This window comes from Bison bison, unplaced genomic scaffold, assembly GCF_000754665.1.
Source record: "Bison bison bison isolate TAMUID 2011002044 unplaced genomic scaffold, Bison_UMD1.0 scf7180017864198, whole genome shotgun sequence".
NCBI classification, from domain to species: Eukaryota; Metazoa; Chordata; class Mammalia; order Artiodactyla; family Bovidae; genus Bison; species Bison bison.
In genome coordinates, this window is record NW_011494770.1 from 4000721 (window position 1) to 4021143 (window position 20423).

General features: G+C 40.2%; 1 protein-coding gene across 1 annotated transcript; it reads left to right on the plus strand.

Annotated features, from left to right (window-relative positions):
• Window positions 1–19356, plus strand: IL22RA2 (interleukin 22 receptor, alpha 2). The gene is made up of 5 exons (XM_010844303.1): window positions 1–61; window positions 4119–4254; window positions 7987–8165; window positions 17833–17999; window positions 19207–19356. The coding sequence occupies exons 1-5, from the start codon at window positions 1–3 to the stop codon at window positions 19354–19356; spliced, it is 693 nt and encodes a 230-aa protein (XP_010842605.1).
• Window positions 19357–20423: the final 1067 nt, after the last annotated feature.

A 20423-nucleotide genomic window follows, 5' to 3' on the forward strand; every position in this document is an offset into this window, starting at 1 on the left:
ATGACGCCGAAATGTTGCTTTCTAGGCTTCCTCCTCAGTGTCCTCCTGCCTGGTGTGGTAGGTAAGTGCTTCCTTTCTTCTTAATTTCTCACAGTGTTGTCATCAGAGTCTGCTCCAGGGGACCATTAGACATAGCAGTGGCGCTTTTCTGGGCTTTGGAAAAATTTCAGCTCTCTCCTGTCACATATTGGTCAGAACAGACATGGGGTCAGTTTCTCAGTGTGTTGTTGCTCCAGTCGTGTCTGACTCTTTGTGACCCTATGGACTGTAGCCCCCCAGGCTCCTCTGTCCATGGGGATTCTCCAGGCAAGAATATTGGAGTGGGTTGCCATGCCCTCCTCCAGGGGATCTTCCTGACCCAGGGAGCAAACCCATGTCTCTTGCGTCTCCTGCGTTGGCAGGCAGGTTCTTTGCCACTGGCACCTCCTGGGAAGCCCAGTTTCCCTCTATAGCCTGGATAAATACATGCAGACTTCATGAGTAGCTACTAAAGAGGAGGCACTCTAGGGTCCAAAAAACTCCACAGGACAAATACACACCCTTCTGGGTCTCCTTAGCATTTCTTTCAACTTCAAGGGACAAGCAGAGCTCCTAAACCAGACTGCCTGAATCTGGATTTCAACTCTGTCTCTTTATTATCTAGAAAAACTGGGCTGATTGGCTTAAACCTCCTCTGCCCCGATTACTCCATCTGTAGAATGGGGATTGTAGGTCACTGTAAGGATTAAATGAGTTAATAATATATGCCAAGTGTTTAGCACCGTGCCTAGCATAGAATAGATCATAAACAACATGTGAGAATTTGCTGTTGGCATTCATGGAGAATTCTTCAAGAGCAGAGAGCATCTTGTCACCCCAGCTTACCTCTGAGCAAAACCATGAGGGCCCCCAGTTAACAGATGTGTACCTTCCAGTGTAAGTGGCTCAAGTAACTTTCCCAGCATTCTACACTTGCCCAGTGACTGATAATTTAAACACAACAAGCCTCCATTTCCCAGAAATGTGTGGATTTGGGAAGACTATGCCTTTGGTCTTTGGTCATACCAAGGATTCAATTAAAAGAATATGACAGGAATTCAAGTGCCACCAAAATGACCTTGGTGCTGCATCTTACCAACCCTAGGCAAATCACACAACTTCTTTAGACCTTGGTTTTCCCATCTGTAAAACGTCCTAATGAAAGTACCTACCTTATTAGGTGGTTGTAAGAATGAAAAAAGAGATGAAGTTTTGAGCACAGTGCCTGATAGATGTTTAATGTTCAAAATATGTTTTATGAATACCAGCCAGGAAGAGGAGGAAGAGGGCAAAAAGGAGGAATATCTCTGACTTCTCACTGTTCTGCTTCCTCCATTGGCTCCTGTCCCCCCAGGCTTTGCTCTTGGTTTGCTGTGGCCGCTGAGAGGCAGGCTCTGGAGCCAGACAGCATTGGTATAAAATCAGCCTCACTGTCTGCCACTTTGCCAGCTCTTTTACCTCCCCAAGGCTTGGATTTTGGTCTGTAAGAGAAAGACCATAATATTATCCTTTTCATAGGTGAGCTGGGCAGATTCTTGCAGGTAAAAGACCTGCGGTGTTTTGCAGAGGGCTTGTTATTTTCTTTGATGGTGCCTACCAACTGTGTTACAAAAATGAGAGAAGAAGCCTGAAGACAGACGAGATAAAGGACACTGGACCATTTGTCTTCAGGATAGCAGATCAACTGTAGGCAGGATCTTTAGGAAACTGTGCCTATCACTTCCTATCAACTTCTGAAAACTTTCAAAGTTTTTATGTGCTAAATATGATTGATCCGATAGTGACTTGCCTGAGCGAAACCAATCATGGCATTTGACTCTTTCCAAGTGATATGTTCTTGTACTTTGGACGAAAGGAAGTCCAAAAAAGTAAAAAATAAACAGAAACCAAATAACAGCAATTTGGTTGGTAAAAATAAATACCTAAGGAAACAGCCTTATTCATTGGAGAATAACACGTTTTATTTATTTACTTACTTTTGGCTGTGCTGGGTCTGCCTCGCTGCCTGCAGGCTTTCTCTAGTTGCGGTGAGCAGGGGCTGCAGTCTAGTTGCAGTTCGTGGGCTTCTCACTGTGATGGCTTCTTTTGTTGTGGGGCATGGGCTCTAGGGTACGCGGGTTCAGTAGTTGTGCACTGCCTCACAGCATGTGGCATCTTCCCAGGTCAGGGATCAAACCTGTGTCCCGTGCATTGGCTGGGGGATTCTTAACCACTGGACCACCAGGGAAGCCCCGAGAATAACAAGTTTCGAAAGTTCAGGGAAGAGATCATAGGCATCAGAATATTCGCTTCCCTTTGAATGATATTTGAGCAAAGACTTGAAGGGGGTGAAGAAATGAGGCTTGTGGAAATCCAGAGAAGAGTATTTAAGGAAAAGGAAAGGGCCAATACAGAGACCTCAGATGGGGCCACCCCCGGCATGGTAGAGCAGGAGAAAGGAGGACACTCTGGAGGAGCCAGGGGGCAAGTGATAGAAGATGAGGAAGAGACAGGCAGGGGAGACATGCTTCCTGACTCCTGCTTCTGCCTATCTCCTATCCTTCAGCAGAAACGTTGGGCCTGTCAGGAAGGCAAACCTTTAATTCTGCCTCTTTTACGTTTTCATCTGGTACTCTCTTCTTTTTTATTTAATTTGCTTACACAATGTTACATGACAAATTTATCCAGTAAAAAAGTCAACTAGGACTCTAGCAAAAGAAAAACAGTTTATTAATGCATACATAGCACATCACTAGTGAGGAACTTAAATGAAGATGAACTCAAAATGGCGTCTTAAAATCCCAGCTTCTGTAGCATCTTCAACAAAGAATGATATACCTGTGGAAATATGACAGGACAAAGGAGAACAGTTCTAGGCTTCCAAAGGTGGCAATCTGTGGGAAAGTAAATATGAGGAAACTAATGGAGTCAGTTTCATTTGCAGATTCATCTAGTGTTTTCTTTGGGCTGGTAAGAGTCTGTCTCCAGTAAAAGAAGAATTTATATGTCGGCTTCCCTGGTGGCTCAGAGGGTAAAGAATCCACCTGTAATGCAGGAGACCTGGGTTCAATCCCTGGGTTGGGAAGATCCCCTGGAGGAGGGCATGGCAACCCACTCCAGTATTCTCGCCTGGAGAATTCCATGGACAAAGGAGCCTGGCAGGCTACAGTCAGGGGTCACAAAGAGTTGGACATGACTGAGCGACAGCATATCATAGCATTTAGGCAGAAAAGGAGGGGATCAGGAAAGTTTTTACTGCATTTGCTGCTTCTCAATTGCCTTCAGCTCAAAATAATTTTTATGTCAAAGAGACATTTCTGGGGGTGATATATTCTGGTTTCCTTCAGACTCCAGAAAAAAAATTGTCAAAGATCTTTTACCTCCAGCAGACTAAAGGCTGGTGAGACTGAGCTTTCACATTCCATTAATTGAGCAAGAAATCACAAACTGTGCCAGTGTGAAATTATGCCCATTCCTGTCATGACCCCTGATGAGACTCCTCTCAGGGAAGTTCCTGGCACGGGCAGTCTCCCTCCATAGCTTAGACCAGTCACCTAAACAATTATGCTCGGGCACTTGGAGCCAGGATGCAGGCAGGTAAGAGGATCTACTCCTGAGTACATGGAATAAAGTCAGGTCAACTAGACAGGCAGAGGACAATGAGGCAGGACCTGGAGATGGAGGAAAAACCAGAGAAAGGAGGAATGAGTGCTAGGGTGAGGTCCTGGAGGCTGAACTGATCCCAGGCGAAACCTTGAGGAGTGGTAATACAAGACCTCCTAGGAAGATGAGCATCTCAGTCATTATATTTCATCACCACCAGGGACAGATCAAGACAGTATCTTCTCACTCTCTTACTTCCTCTCCAGTTTAGAAGTGATGTGGGAGATTATCACATATGTTTTTACAGTCTGGATTACAACTCTTTTGAGACTTTAGCATGCATCAAAATCCATCACATCAAAGATCCAAAATGTTGATTTCTGGGCTCCATGTCTACCACCTGCTCTTAGAACAATTTCAAAGAATCCCAATGGAGATATTACTACACTGAAACTTATGGCTAATGACAATGGTGCTTGTATCAATGTTCAGTTTTGTCTCTCTTCTTATTATTTTAGAAACTCAGCCAGCCAACGAGTCTCTGAAACCTCAACGAGTCCATTTTCAATCCCGAAATTTTCACAACATTTTGCGCTGGCAGCCTGGACAAGCTTGTCTTGGGAACAACAGTATCTATTTTGTGCAGTATAAAATGTAAGTCATCTGAGTGTCCTCCAGCTAGTAGATGGCTGCTGAGATTCCATGTCCTAGAATGCGATGGCGTGTCAGGATCTGAGCTTTGGCAGTTTCAGAAGGGTTGAGAAGAAGCAGAGATTGGGGCAGAAGTGTCTCCCCTGAAGGTGACACAAAATGCATGATGACGTGAAGTCTGTGGAGGGAGGTACTTCATACCTAGGAGACCCCACTGAGGCCTTACAGGCTCAGCCTTCAGCTTCACAATAGACTCTTACTATTCATTTGTCCACTGAGTGCTAGAAGCGACTTGTTTAGCATATAATAAGTACTCAATCTCAATTAAACTGCTGGTATTGATAGTTGAAAAAGAAGTTGTGGGACACAGGGAAGTGAGTGTGTAAAGTATATTTTCAATTAAAAGTCTTTTTAAGTTTAGAGTGAGTTTGCTATTTAGAAAAGTCCTTTTAAAACTGAATGCCTCTTGAAAGCATGAACGCAAATTGGAACACACCATGGCATGTTCCTCTTTCATGATCTTCAGGCTAATTCTAATGGATCAATGCAAAAACTCAGATATAATCTACTCCTTTCCTGGATCAAGGCCTGGGAACAGAAGTTTCAGATTTGCAGATGGCAGATTTTCCCCTTCACACATCTTGTTCTGGACACGGTGGGGCGGCGGAGGACACGGTGGGGCGGTGGAGTACAAGGTGGGAGTTAAGGCTCTTCTCTTTCATAGATTGAGATGCTAGTTGAACATGAGGCAGGCAATATTACTGTTTAGCTTTTATGGTTTTCTATTAGAAATTCAGAAGATCAGATGCAGCTATGGACTAAAATGGCAGTTTTTATGCCATAAATTCATTCCTGTCTCTCTAGCATGGGATAGATTCAAGGTCAAATTTTTCCATTAATCAATCTCTCTAACTTCAGAAGGACTATCTCCAAAAGTTTCTCAGTCTTGGTGGGTTTTTTCAACATGTTTTGTGGAGCAATTATAAACTTTATGAATCTTTATGATAAAAATTTCTCCACTTCTAAAATAGACTTGTGCATCTATTTTGGAAATGCTCCTTGCATATAGGAAGTGGGGATCGATGATCTTTTTATGCTTCCCCTTTAGGCAGTATAAACATGTCCAAAATGAGCCTATTTGTGGTTCAATATAAACAGTGGATTAGAAGTTGTTTTACCATGAAATTAATGAAGATTAGACTTTAGGGCCCCATGGAAGAATTTCATAGTTCTAATTCTTTTTCTTAAATAGAGCTCCCAGACTTGTATAAAGTTCAGACTATCTGGATCCCTTCCTACCTATGTGGTATTTTCAGTAGCACGATGCAGATTTATATTTTTGAAATTTTTTGCTTTGGGTCTATCCAATTCTCGTGGATATACTGTTAGATATCTCATAGATATACTTGAAAGGTTGTTGTTGAATTACGTGAATACACGGGGATTCTTGGCCCCCGGAGGAGAATTCAATCCGGGGCCAGAGACGAGGCTTGATCGCTCAGAGCTTTTGTGTAATAAAGTTTTATTAAAGTATAAAGGAGATAGAGAAAGCTTCTGACATAGGCATCAGAAGGGGGCAGAAAGAGTACCCCCCTGGTAGTCTTCAGCTGGATGTTATATAGTCACTAGCAGTCTGTTAATGAAAGAAAGGAATGTCTTAAAATTCAGAATGGCACCAGGCCCCTCACCCATAAGATGCATTTTGGGATAATCTTGGCACCAAATGGTTTATCCTGGGCCATAAAATGATTAACTTGAATCTTTAAGAAGGGCAGACCACCATACAAATAGTTTCATTTACATAGATTAGGGGAACAATATCCATACTGGTTTGTCATGTAGGTTCTGGGCCAAGAGGCAGAACCGACTTGGAGACAGAGTTTGGGGTAAAGGCATAGTACATTAGCATAGCTTAAGACGAACATTTCCATAAGAAAAAGGCATTGGTTATCTCTAGGCTCAAGAATAGCTAACTTCAGGCGAAACCGGGTGTCATTATGGCAACACAGTATTTTAAGAGAAACCTCCCTTTAAATTTGTATAGAGAAGGAAAAAATATTGCTAGTTTGTTTCCTCCTGCCGCTTAAGAGAAATAAAAATGTTTGACACTTGCAGGCTATTTCCTCCATTTGGAGACCCCTGGCCTTCCTGCCTGTTACCCTCTCATACTCATAGATATATATTCCCTTTGGAATAGGACAAAAGATGATATATTACACCAAAAAAAGAAGCCAGTCATTACAGCTAAATTTAGCTAGCAAAGACAATGTCTCATCAATAAATAAGAGTTCAGTTCAGTTCAGTTGCTCAGTCGTGTCCGACTCTTTGTGACCCCATGAATTGCAGCACGCCAGGCCTCTCTGTCCATCACCAACTCCTGGAATTCACCCAAACTCATGTCCATCGAGTCGGTGATGCTATCCAGCCATCTCATCCTCTGTCATCCCCTTCTCCTCCTGCCCTCAATCCCTCCCAGCATCAGAGTCTTTTCCAATGAGTCAACTCTTCACATGAGGTGGCCAAAGTATTGGAGTTTCAGCTTTAGCATCAGTCCTTCCAATGAATACCCGGGACTGATCTCCTTTAGGATGGACTGGTTGGATCTCCTTGCAGTCCAAGGGACTCTCAAGAGTCTTCTCCAACACCACAGTTTAAGAGCATCAATTCTTCGGCGCTCAGCTTTCTTCACAGTCCAACTCTCACATCCATACATGACCACTGGAAAAACCATAGCCTTGACTAGACAGACCTCTGTTGGCAAAGGAATGTCTCTGCTTTTTAATATGCTGTCTAGGTTGGTCATAACTTTCCTTCCAAGGAGTAACCGTCTTTTAATTTCATGGCTGCAATCACCATCTGCAGTTAGAAAACATTAAATTGTGTTCAATATATGTTATTGGTTCTGCTCATATGGTATCTTTTGATATAATGAAACTATTGTCAACATATAGTTTGCAGAGAACAAATACCATGAATGTTCCTCCTTATATGACTATAGAATTATATTTCAAGTCCTTCAGCAAATACTTTGGGGGCTTTTCTCCCCAGCATCTAATCCCTCCTCTGTTTCCACCATCACCTTATTGCGTTTTCTCTTATCTGTGACTGGTAATCTTCCCTTTTGCTGTTACACCATCCCAGAGTGTTAGGCTGAATCACTGTATCTGGCTCTTTGACTCATTATGTTCTCTTCTTGGGTTCTCCTCCCTCTCTCCCAGCCTCTAATTGCAAAACTCCTTAGCTAACCCTCACTACCACCCCTGATCAGTTGTCAAAAAAAGAGATTGACCTTAGGTGTTGGGTAAACATCACCTGAGATGAAAAGTGGTAGCAACTTCTCAGAACCAGCCGCATTACTCAACAGCAGGCTGATGAGAAGTGAGGAAAACCACAAAGCCCTGAAACCCCAGGAGCCTGAAGGACGTAGTCAAAAATGGAAGTTGGTTCAGACACCAGAAGAAAAACTTGCCTAAGTACTAAAGATCCAAAAACCCTTATGCTAGGGATACAGAAGATTATCAGGCTTGAATTTACCTTTCAACAAGATAGCATTTTTATTAACAAAAAGAAAGAAACATTTAAAGAGACTTAAGAACAACTGTCAACTTTCACAGGGGTGCTGATGATACTGGAGGACAAAAGCCAACCAGTCTGAAAACTGAATAGACTGAAAAAAAACTGAAGACTCCTCCAGTGGAATAAAGGAACTCAGATTTTGTCTTTTTCTGTCTCTAGGTATGGAGAGAGACAGTGGAAAAATAAAGAGACCTGCTGGGGGATTCGAGAGTTCTTCTGTGACCTTACCAATGAAACATCAGATATATGGGAACCTTATTATGGGAGAGTGAAGACAGCTCTGGCTGGGATCCACTCAGGCTGGACCATGACACAGCGGTTCATTCCATGGTGGGAAAGTGAGTTCCATGGCATTTCTTTGCATTTGCTTTCCCTGACCTTCAGTAGCCCTCACAGAGCCTGGCTAGCTAGCTACCAGGCCCTGGGCTTTGCTGAGGTGCACACCATCATCTCATTTGATCTCATTCTCAGAACAACTCTAGCAGATGGGTTTTACTGTTCTCATTTAACCGTCCAGAAAATCAAGGGACAGACTCTTTGGAAGTAGCCCAGGTCTCACAGCCTGTATAAGCCAAGTCAGGATTCAAAATGGGCTGCCTCTGATTACGAAGCTGACACTCCATCCTGCTGCCAGGATGTTGCCATCTAGAAAAAAAAGTATTTTTATATAGCAGAAAGGGTTCATATTGCCCTTCCTAAGCATGAGGGTTACGTTCTTAAAAATACACTTTAGACAATTTTTCTATTGAGAAAAGTAAGGTTTTTAGTTACCTCTCCAAAACAGGAGATCCAAAATACTCTCTAGTATCCAATTCTCAATAATGTTTGTTCTCCTTCTAATTTAGTCATAATCTCAGAATAATGTATTATAACTTATGATGAAAGTTATTTAAAAAACTAACAGACTTCATATAAAATAGTAGACAAAATGTATGAGAAAAATGTGTCTAAAGTGTATGTACAAAGATATGCATAACAGAACAAGAACAAAAATATAGATATTATAGTCCTCACAATGCAACTAATCATGAATCTATAGTTAATATTTATAACGTCTCCTCTCATGATTAACTCAACATTTGCTTTCTTTTCAGCCAGCACCTCAGCCTTTCATTTTTCAGGAGTTTGTGTCCTTTTGATCTTTCCTCTATTAGTTTAACATAGCCTATATTAATTTTTATCTCTGAAAACAGGAGTTCTAAGAAGCACCTCTGAGGATGCCTAGCATATTTGACCCCAATGTATTTATAACAGCTCTATTTCACTTTGATAATTGGAACCAGTCATCCTAGACAACACAAGGACCTCTCTTCCTCCTTGTTGGTTAAATGGCGTAAAAATCTCCCAACCATCAGGAAGAAGCCTTAACTTCCAATTCTTGGAAACTATTGTTATAACCCAGAAGAAGGAAAGGATCAAGTGTATGGGAAACAAACCATTTGATGAATCATCCGCTGTGTTTAAAAGTGAGAATTGCCCCTCCATCTTTTACTTCCTGTATCTTAGACCAGTGAATTCTGTCCATGGAAGAAATAGCACCATTTATTGGTCATATTTCATATGAATAGAATCACATAATATGTGATCTTTTGTGATTGGCTTTTTTCATTTAGCATTTAATGTTTTCGAGATTCATTAATGTTGTAATGTATATCAGTATTTCATTCCTTCTTGCTGCCGAAAAGCATTGCAGTACCTGAATGCACTGCATTTGTTTATACTTTCCTCAGTTGCTGCATGTTTGTTTATTTCCACCTTTACACTACTATGAATAGAGTACCTGTGAACACTCATATACAAGTTTTTGGGTTGATATGTTTTAATTCTCTTGGGTACATACCTGGAAGTGGAATCACTTGGTCACCTTATAACTCTGTTTAATCATTTGAGGAAATGCTGCATTGTTTTCCAGAGCAGATGCACCATTTTCCACTCCAATCAGCAGAGTATGAGGGTTCCTATTTCTCCACATCCTCAGCACCACTATCTGCTCTTTGATTATAGCAGTCCTAGTGGATATGAAGTGGTCTCTCATGTGATTTTGATTTGCATTTCCCTGACGATTAGTGATACAGAGCATCTTTTCATGTGTTTATTGGACTTCAGCATATGTCCCTTGGAGAACTGTCTATTCAGACCCTTTGCCCATTTTGAAATTGAATGCTTTGTTTTTCATCACTGAGTTTGAAGTTTTTTTATGTACTATGGACAACAATATCTTATCAGATATGTGATTTTCAAGTATGTTCTCCCATTATGTGTTTTGTCTTTGAGCTTTCTAGATGGTGTCATTTGAAGCCCCAAGTATTTAACTCTGATAAAGTCCAGTCTACTTATTTTTACTCTGGTTGCTCATGATTTTGGCATTATATCTCAGAATCCTTTGCCAAATCTAAGGCTATGAAGATTTATCCTAAGTTTTCTTCTAAGAGTTTTATAGTTTAGCTCTACATTTAAATCTTTGATCCATTCTGTATTCACACAGTAGTATTCTGAGTCCCCAAGGATTACCATCAACTCAGAATCATGGACCAGTATTTCTATGATCTGTTGGATCACAGAAAAAGCAAAAGAGTTCCAGAAAAACATCTCTTTCTGCTTCATTGACTATGCTAAAGCCTTTGACTGTGTGGATCAAAACAAACTGTGGAAAATTCTTAAAGAAATGGGAATATCAGACCACCTAACATGCCTCCGGTGAAACATATATGCAGGTTGAGAAGCAACAGCTAGAACTGGACATGGAACAATGGACTTGTTCAAAATTGGGAAAGGAGTACATCAAGGCTGTATATTGTCACCCTGCTTATTTAACTTATATGCAGAGTACATCATGAGAAATGCTGGGCCAGATGAAGCACAAGCTGGAATCAAGATTGCCTGGAGAAATATCAATAACCTCAGATATGCAGATGACACCACCCTATGGCAGAAATCAAAGAGTAACTAAAGAGCCCCTTGATGGAGGTGAAAGAGGAGAGTGAAAAAGCTGGCTTAAAACTTAAACATTTGAAAAACTAAGATCATGGCACCCAGTCCCATCACTTCATGGCAAATAGATGGGAAAACAATGGAAATAGTGACAGACTTTATTTTCTTGGGCTCCAAAATCACTGCAGATAGCAATTTGCAGCCATGAAATGAAAAGACACTAGCTCCTTGGAAGAAAAGCTATGACCAGCTGAGATAGCATATTAAAAAGCAGACACATTACTTTGCCTACAAAGGTCCATATAGTCAAAGCTATGGTTTTTACAGTAGTCATTATGAATGTGAGCGTTGGATCATAGAGAAGGTTGAGTGCTGAAGAATTGGTGCTTTTGAACTGTGGTGTTGAAGAAGACACTTGAGAGTCCCTCGGACTGCAAGGAGATCAAACCAGTCAATCCTAAAGAAATGTCTTGAATATTCATTGGAAGGACTAATGCTGAGGCTGAAGCTCCAATACTTTGGCCACCTGTTGCAAAGAACCAACTCATTGGGAAAGAACTGAGGCTGGGAAAGATTGAGGGTGGGAGGAGAATGGAGCAACAGAAGATGGGATGGTTGGATGGCATCACTGACTCAGTGGACATGAGTTAGAGCAAACTCTGGGAGATCATGAAGCACAGGGAAACCTGGTGTGCTGCTGTCCATGGGGTTGCAAAGATTCAGACACAACTGAGCGACTGAACAACAGCAACTACCAAAGAGGTGCCCAGTGCTGTGAGAGCCTGGTTAAGGAGGGACCTGATCAGGGATGTCAGGAAAAACATCTCTGAGGAAATGACACTTGAGCTGATAGCTGAAGATGCATATGAATTTGAGCAAACTCCAAGGGTAGTGGAGGACAGAGGAGCCTCTTGTGCTGCAGTCCATGGGGTCGCAAAGCGTCAGACACAACTTAGCTACTGAACAACACCAAGTGCAAAGAAGGTAGTGCATCCCAGGGGTTGGCAAATGCCCTTTTTGCAGGAAGAAGCATGGCAAATACAAGAGACTGAAAGACAACCGTATGGTTAAGAAGAGTAGGCAGAAGGGAGCAGAAAATAAGGCAGGGCTGGAGCAGTAGGCCATCAATGAGATATTCCTTTGGAGTAATCATTTTCTCCAGAAAAATATTATTTAAATCAAGGGGTCACATGATCAGACTTGGGTATTAAAAAGATCACTTTGGGTACATTGGAAAGTTACATATCAGAAAACAAAAAACAAATAGGATACGGGTAAGTGAGGTAGACTCCTGAAATATAAGATAGAATTTGGCTTGAATTAGGGTAATGAAAAGGGCTACAGAAAATTTATTGTTGGAGGGACATTTGGTAGGAAAAATTGTCAGGGCTTGGTGATAGACTGGATATAATGTTAAGGGAGAAGGATATGTGAAAGAGGACTTCTAAGTTTCTGGTTGGCATAATTAGATGAATCACTGAGATGTTTTTCATGGGATTTGATGGGAAAAGACCAGTTTAATGGGGGTTCAAAGTAGCTATGATTGTTGAGTTCAATTTTTATTGTATTGAGTTTAAGATACTTTTCAGACACCCAAGGATAATATCTGTACAGATCCAGGACTCTGTTAGAGACACACATTTGTGAGTCATTTGCCTACGGTACAAAGGGTATTGATACAATTTGCTCACATGCACGCTTAGTCATGTCAGATTCTTTGTGACCCTTTGGACTATTGCCTGCCAGGCTCCTCTGTCCATGGGATTCTCCAGGCAGGAATACTGGAATGGGTTGCCATTTCCTCCTCCAGGGGACCTTCCTGACCCAGGTAAAGAACTGGCATCTCCTGCACCGCAGGCACATTCTTTACCTGCTGAGCCATCGGGGAAGCCTGATAGGACTGAGACAGAGTGTTGAGTGTTGAGTAAGACCAGGTGTTGAGAGAACCCCAACAAAAGATGCCTGAGTAGGGAGGATAAATCTTAAAAGGAGACTGAAAAGAAATAGCCAAAGAGGTAGGAGGAAATCAGGGGACTGCTTTATTTGTGAATATCTCGAGGAGAGAGAAGTCAATGAATAAAACAGTGCTATGAGGTCAAGTAATCTTAAATTGGCCATTGTAACACAATCACAGTCCAGTGAAACGGCTGATAATGGTCTCTGAGTCACAAAGTCCTCCGTCATAGATCACAGATCAGGAGCCCTTATGAAGTCTGTAGTCAGGTTCACTGGTGTTCCTAGGCCAATGCTTGAAATTATGTGCTTCATCTGTATTTAGGATCAAATAACACATTAAACATCCAGACTCTAAAATAATGAGTCACTACATTCAAAGGATGAGGTCTGTATGCATATGATTAAAGGAAAATTCTTCAACAGTCATAACTTGGGCCAGAAATAACAAAATTACTAGGAGAAAATCAGTTATGCATATCGTGCTGTGCTATGCTTAGTCACTCAGTCATGTCTGACTCTTTGTGACCACATGTACTGTAGCCCACCCGGCTCCTCTGCCATGGGGATTCTCTAGGCAAGAATACTGGAGTGGGTTGCCATGCCCTCCTCCAGGGGATCTTCCCAAACTAGGGATCAAGTCCAGATCTCCCACACTGCAGGCAGATTCTTTACAGTCTGAAACACCAGGGAAGCCCATAAATACTGGAGTGGGTAGTCTATCCCTTCTCCAGGGGATCTTCCCAACCTAGGAATTGAACCGGGGTCTCCTGCATTGCAGGCGGATTCTTTACCAGCTGAGCTACCAGGAAGCCCTATACATATCATACTGGCCTACAAAACTGACTCATGCTTCTCATCTTTCAAGTGATAGGCAGGAGGTCTATGGTCACCAGAATTCGGAGCATGAAAACCATAAACAAAATTAAATATCAACCACTTTGCATGATTAAAATGTAAACAAACAAGAATTCCTTCTTCAAGCAATCGGGCAAAGTTTCCAACATAGTTGAAAAGTGAATTAACATTTTTTTTGGTTACAAATTAAAATGAATCCCCCTTTTCTAAGAGGCTTAGAAATTCTGAATATAATATACCACATTCTCTTAACTCTGTAGACGAAAGGGAAAGAAAAGGAAGGAAATCCCCAGGTGCCAAAACAAAGAAGCTAGAAACCAGAGAAGAAACAAAGTGAAGTTCCACTGCCCTGAGGACATTTGCCCAATTTAGTAACTAGCAGTAACTGGACCCTGGGAGGGGAAACAGCCCTTCCCTGAACAGAAGACAATGTCATAGCCAGCACAGCGTGGGGAGTGTACTTCCAGAAAATCTTGCCCCCACATAGGGCTACACTCTCAATAAAAGTGCAGGAAAAAGCCCTTTAGAGAAACAAAGAAAGGTGTACAGTTTCAGTCTTGACTGTTAGGAATCAAATGTTTCCTAAATTCAGAACATTTTGAGATTCAAATACATACAACCTTCATGTTCCAGAAAATACCACTTTGAGGCTGTACCACGCTGACGGTGCCATGGGATACCTTGCAGAAGCAAATGCTCAGACCCAAGTTCAGAAGCAGCACTACCGAGATGAGGTCATGTGATCTGTGTCCATGGTGCCGTTCAGTAGAGTACCCACTGTCTTTTTAATGAAGGAGACTGGATCAATTGGAAAAATAAGAAATCTTGGTCCCCTACATCCCTCATTTTCAAAATCAAGTATGGCGAAATGAAAACAGTAAAACTTGGCAACTACAGACTGTGGGCCAAACTTGACCTACTTCTGTTTCTGTAAAATCTCATTTTATTGGAGCAAAGTCACCCCCATTCATTTACACTTTGTTTGTGACTGCTTTCAGTCATCAATGGTAAAGTCAATCAGTTACAACGAGACATATATGGCTCATGTATGTGTGTGTATGCCCAGTCACTTCAGTCATGTCTGACTCTTTGGGACCTTATGGATTATGTAGCCTGCCAGACTCCTCTGTCTATAGGTTTCTTGAGGCAAGAATACTGGAGTGGGTTGCCAAGCCCTCTTCCAGGGGATCTTCCCAATCCAGAGGTTGACCCCACATCTCTTATGTCTACTGCACTGGCAGGCAGGTTCTTTACTTACTGAGACAGCTGGGAAGCCCCATATACACCCCACAAAGCCTAAATATGTATTATCTGGCCCTTTACAGAGAACTTTTGCTGATTTCTATAAAATAACATGGGAATCCCTGATGGCTCAGGGAAATCCCAAGGACAGAGGAGCCTGGTGGACTACAGTCCATGGGGTTGCAAGAGTTGGACACAACTTCAGCAACTAAACCAACACTGTAAAATAACATGGAAGAATATTTTTATGATTTGGAGATAGGTAGACCCCCAAAAGTACTAATGAAGAAGGAAATGACTAATAAATTGGACTACACTAAAATTATGAACTTCTGATTATTAAAATATAACATTAAAATAATGAAAATGCAAGCCACAGAGATATAGTATTCACAATGCCTGTTTTTGAAAAAGGACTATGTCGAGAATGTACAAAGAACTCTTACACATCAATAACAAGGGGCAAAAGACTTGAACAGTCTTTTCACAAAAGGGAACATTCAAATGGCCAATAAACATGAAATTCCACTATTCAGCAGGAAATGCAACTTAAAAACACAATTAACTGATACTACACACTTACTAGAATGACCAAAATTAAACTTTTTAAAATATAGTAATAAGTGAAAACCAGAATCTTTCATATACTGCTGGTGGGAATAAAAATGGTGTATTTACTGTGGGGAAAATGTAAGTATTTATAAAAGTTAAACATATATAAACTCTATCACCCAGAAATTTCAGCCTTAGTTATAGTCCCAATGAAATGCTTGTTTCCCAAACTACATACAAAAGGATGTTCATTAAACTTTACTCAGAATATCCAAAAACTAAAAACAAACTAAGAGTCTGTGAATAACACAATGGATGAACTGTGTTATTCATACAGTTAAATACCACACAGCAATCACAAAAACAAATTCTTGACACATGCATCATGGATGGATATGTACGCGTTCGACTGCCAGGGCCACCGTAGCCAAGTACTACAGGCTAGGTGGCTCCAACAAGTTTATTTTCCTATAGTTGTGGAGGCTAGACGTCCAAGATCAGGTATCCAGAGGTTTGGTTTCTTCTGAAGCCATTCTCCTTGACCACCTCACTCACTGTGGCCTGGCATGGTCATCCCTCTGTATTCAGTCTTATAAGGATTCCAGTCATTGGATCAGGGATCACCCATATGACTTCATTTTATCTTAACTGTGTTTTTTTTTTTAAGATCCTGTCTCCAAATACAGTCATATCCCGAGGTGCTAGGGTTAGGACTTCAACCTATGAGTCTGAGGTGGGGCATAATTCAGCCCATAATTATATACATACAAATAAAAGTGAAAGAGTGAAACAAGCCAGACAAAAAAGTGTACATTGCATGATTCCAAAAACAAATGCACATGGCAATAAAAGCTAGGACAATTGTGGTTATTCTCTGGGGTTAAGTCATTGGAGAAAACATGGAGTTTTCTGGGGTGCTGGTAATGTCCTTGTTCTTGTCTGGGTGGTATCTGTACATGGTGTTTATCTGTAAAGATTTGTTTAGCCATATTGTCATGATTTATTTGTCTGCATCTATCTTATAGGTTGATTTTTTAAAAAGTTTATTTAAAGTTTAAAACTTCAAACCAAAGCAACAAAAATGAGTACCAACTTTCAACATGTGTTCACAATAAAAACACAAGGAAGCAGATCAACACGAGCAAGTTTGTAAGAAACAAGCACTTGGCTGGACCAGCGCTTTAAGGATTTGTATTATTGAAAGCAGATAATAAAATAAATAAGTTTAAAGAAATAATAGAGGAGAATAAAAACATAATCAAAGGACAAAATATTACTAAGACCAAATAGACTGGAAAGTACTCAAATAGAACTCATAGAAATAAAAAAATATAATCAATTAAATTAAAACTTCGATTTTAAGAGGAGTTAAAGATCAGTTTTGGAGAAGGAAATGGCAACCCACTCCAGTATTCTTGCCTGGAGAATCCCATGGACAGAGGAGCCTTGTGGGCTACAGTCTATGGGGTCACAGAGAGTCGGACACGACTGAAGCGACTTAGCACGCACACACGCAAAGATCAGTTTAGAAATGCTGTTGTTGTTCAGTTGCCAACTAGTCTCCAACTCTTAAATCAATGGACTAGAAGACAGCTCTGAAGAAACCATTCAAAATACTGAGAAAAAGAGATGGAAAAATAAAAAATAAATTAAGACATGGAAAAATCAAATAAGAAATAGTGACAGATACTGAACTGAAATTCTAGAATAAAAACATATGTATCCCGATCTCTATATCAATTTATCTATCTATAAATCTATTGATCATGGCTTATTTTCAAGAATTATAAAAGATAGAAATCTACAAACTAAAAACACATAATGAATGTCAAATAAGAAAACAACAACAAAATCAATTAATGAATTAATTCATTTATAATTACTAAATGAATTTAACTTGCTAAATTAAATTAAACTGACCTTAAACCCTGCCCCCAAATAGTTAATCTGGGGGAAATTAAAGTGACAGTTTATTTGGTTTTCTTTCCTAGTTAATGATCATCTGATTATTGACACCAAAATTCAAGAAACAAAAATTCTCTCTCAATCCTTCTCCAGCTACTCCATACTATATAACATAGTTCCATTGAAATAATGTTATGCAAACAAGTCTTCGAATGATTTTAATGCTGCTTTGAAATTCTACCTCTTTAAGGACCTACAAAATATTTGCCTTATGCTAAGAATATTCACCCAAATAACTTTTTATAGTTCATTTTCTGAAACAATCACTGCAGGCTGTGGAAGTGATTGATAAATGTCCTCTTAAAGCTGATTCAGAATACATCAGTCTTTGCAAATAAAAAATCATCTTCAAAGAAACTTCTCAGATATTTATATTTTGAGTGTCACCAGTATCCCTCCCTGATGACTTTTGCCTGATCCCTGAATTTAATAATGATCTGTTATTATGTGTTCATGGGAAATATTACATTTTGAGTGATTTGTCAAAATTTCCTATTCTTTCAGCAAAAATAGATCCTCCAGTCATGAATATAACCCACGTTAATGGATCTTTGTTAGTAAATCTCCATGCTCCCAACTTACCATACAGAGACCAAGAAGGGGAAAATGTGTCAATGGAATACTATGAGCTAGTATATCGAGTCTTCATATTTAACAATTCACTGGAAAAGGTAAGTTCAGATAGATAAATTTGGTATTTTTTCTTCTGTTTAAGTAACATTCTAGCCGTGAAACAGGTCCTGTCTTTTGCTACTCTACCCCTTCTCATTTTTCCTTATCTTTTTCTAGTTCCTTCTCCCTTTCACCCTCATTGATAAGCAATTGATGGTTACCATCACCATCAGAATTGTGTGCACACTTGCACCTTTTTAATCTCTCAGTTGGTTTCCATTTGATCGTCCCTGTATATCTAAAGATTGATATTAACAATATTCAGTTCCATTTGATGGTCACAAATATTCATTTTTATGGAATCTTTACACACTTTTAAGTGGCTTTTGGATCAGAGCATTACATATTTGTGCCAATTTTGCTATGATATTATAATTTCCCATTGGTGCCTTTATTTAGGTCTGGTGGTGAACTAAATGTTCCCCTTTTTGATATCCATCTAAGACAGGGTTCTTTTGGCTATAAAAACAACAGAAACCCATTCAAACTGGTTCAAATAGGAAAGTGGAAAGGAGAGGATTTTTCGGAGAAGGCAATGGCACCCCACTCCAGTACTCTTGCCTGGAAAATCCCATGGACAGAAGAGCCTGGTGGTCTGCAGTCCATGGGGTCGCTAAGAGTCAGACACAACTGAGCGACTTCACTTTCATTCTTCACTTTCATGCACTGGAGAAGGAAATGGCAACCCACTCCAGTGTTCTTGCTTGGAGAGTCCCAGGGATGCGGGAGCCTGGTGGGCTGCCATCTATGGGGTCGCACAGAGTCAGACACAACTGAAGCGACTTAGCAGCAGCAGCAGCAGCAAAGATCAATCTTAAGGCAGCTGGAAGCAAGAAATAAAGTGTGGCCAGGCTTTATAATGACTGGGAAGGAGAACTGGAGAAGTAAGTCACATATCTACAGTTGTCTCCAAGTCTACTCCATTCTCCTCACTGCACAGTTCAAATTCTTAAAAAAGAGACTCTGACCACTGGGGCAATCAATGGACATCACTCACGAAGGAGTCATGTGGTTCCTCCACAGCCACGTGACCTGTCCCTTTCTCAGTCTGAGAACTAGGACTCGGGAGATGGAGGATGTGTCTGGGAGGTAGCTCTACAGCCCACTACTACTGTGGTCATGAACAACTTAGTTTTATCAAAAATAGAGCAAGCCAATGACTTACTGAAAACTGTTTATCATCTCATTTTTCCCCCTTGTGTGCAGGAGCAAAAGGTGTATGAAGGAGCTCACAGAGTTGTTGAAATTAAAGTTACCTCACCTCACACTGGTTACTGTGTAGTGGCTGAGATATACCAGCCCATGTTAGACAGAAAAAGTCAGAGAAGCCGAGAGAGATGCGTGGAAACTCCTTGAAGTACTCTGCAGAGTGCAATTCAAAGCTCTCTGAGAATGAGACAATTTGTTTTGAAGAATCTTATTGAAAGCCATTCTTATATTTTCTTTTTTTTTAAATTGAAGTATAGGTGATTTACAATGTTACAATGTTAGTTTTTATATTTTCTTAACGCAGTGTTCACCATTATACTTCAGGGACTTTATTTAATAGTTCTTTCTTCTTTTATATTTTATTTGTAAATTAAAAATAAGAAGTACCTCTCTCCCCCACCCCCAAAATCATCAGAATTTAAAAAGTTAGAAAAAAAGGACTCTCGAAATACAGAATTTTGTTTACATTTCTAACATCTCTAACACAATCTCCATTCTTCCAAGTCTGCTAAATAAAAACTAAAGAACCAAAGAGGTGTATGCATTTAAAAAAAAATATTCTTGAATAAATCTTTAAAAATAGTTTTACAAACAAGTGATCCAGATATAATTCTTTTTCAGTCTCTATTGACAGTTAACGTGACATAGGTAATTCAACTTTAACAAAAGTGGAATTTTTATGTGAAGAAGTATTTTCCCATATGTTTTTATTTTATACAAATATACTCCAAAGACATTCATTTTCCATTATATAATATTCCTACTTAATGAACCAATATTTTATTTTAAGTTCTACCCTATGTAAATAAGAATGGTATTTTAAAAAAGCTTCTCACAGTCTCTGGATTAGTATCTGAATAGTTTATCAACAATAACATCTAAACACCAAAGAACGCCTACTCAATACAACTTCCCTCATTTAGCACATACTCACATTAATATTCGGAGAAGGCAATGGCAACCCAATCCAGTACTCTTGCCTGGAAAATCCCATGGATGGAGTGGCCTGGTAGGCTGCAGTCCATGGGGTCGCTAGGAGTCGGACACAACTGAAGTGACTTAGCAGCAGCAGCAGCAGCACATTAATATTTTTTTTCTGTTTTTGTTTTCATTTTTAATACTGCCTGAGAAGACTATATCCTTATTCTCAAAATCAGGTATAATAATTTTCAGCAACAAGTTAAAAAATAATGCCTAACTCTAAACTACACCAC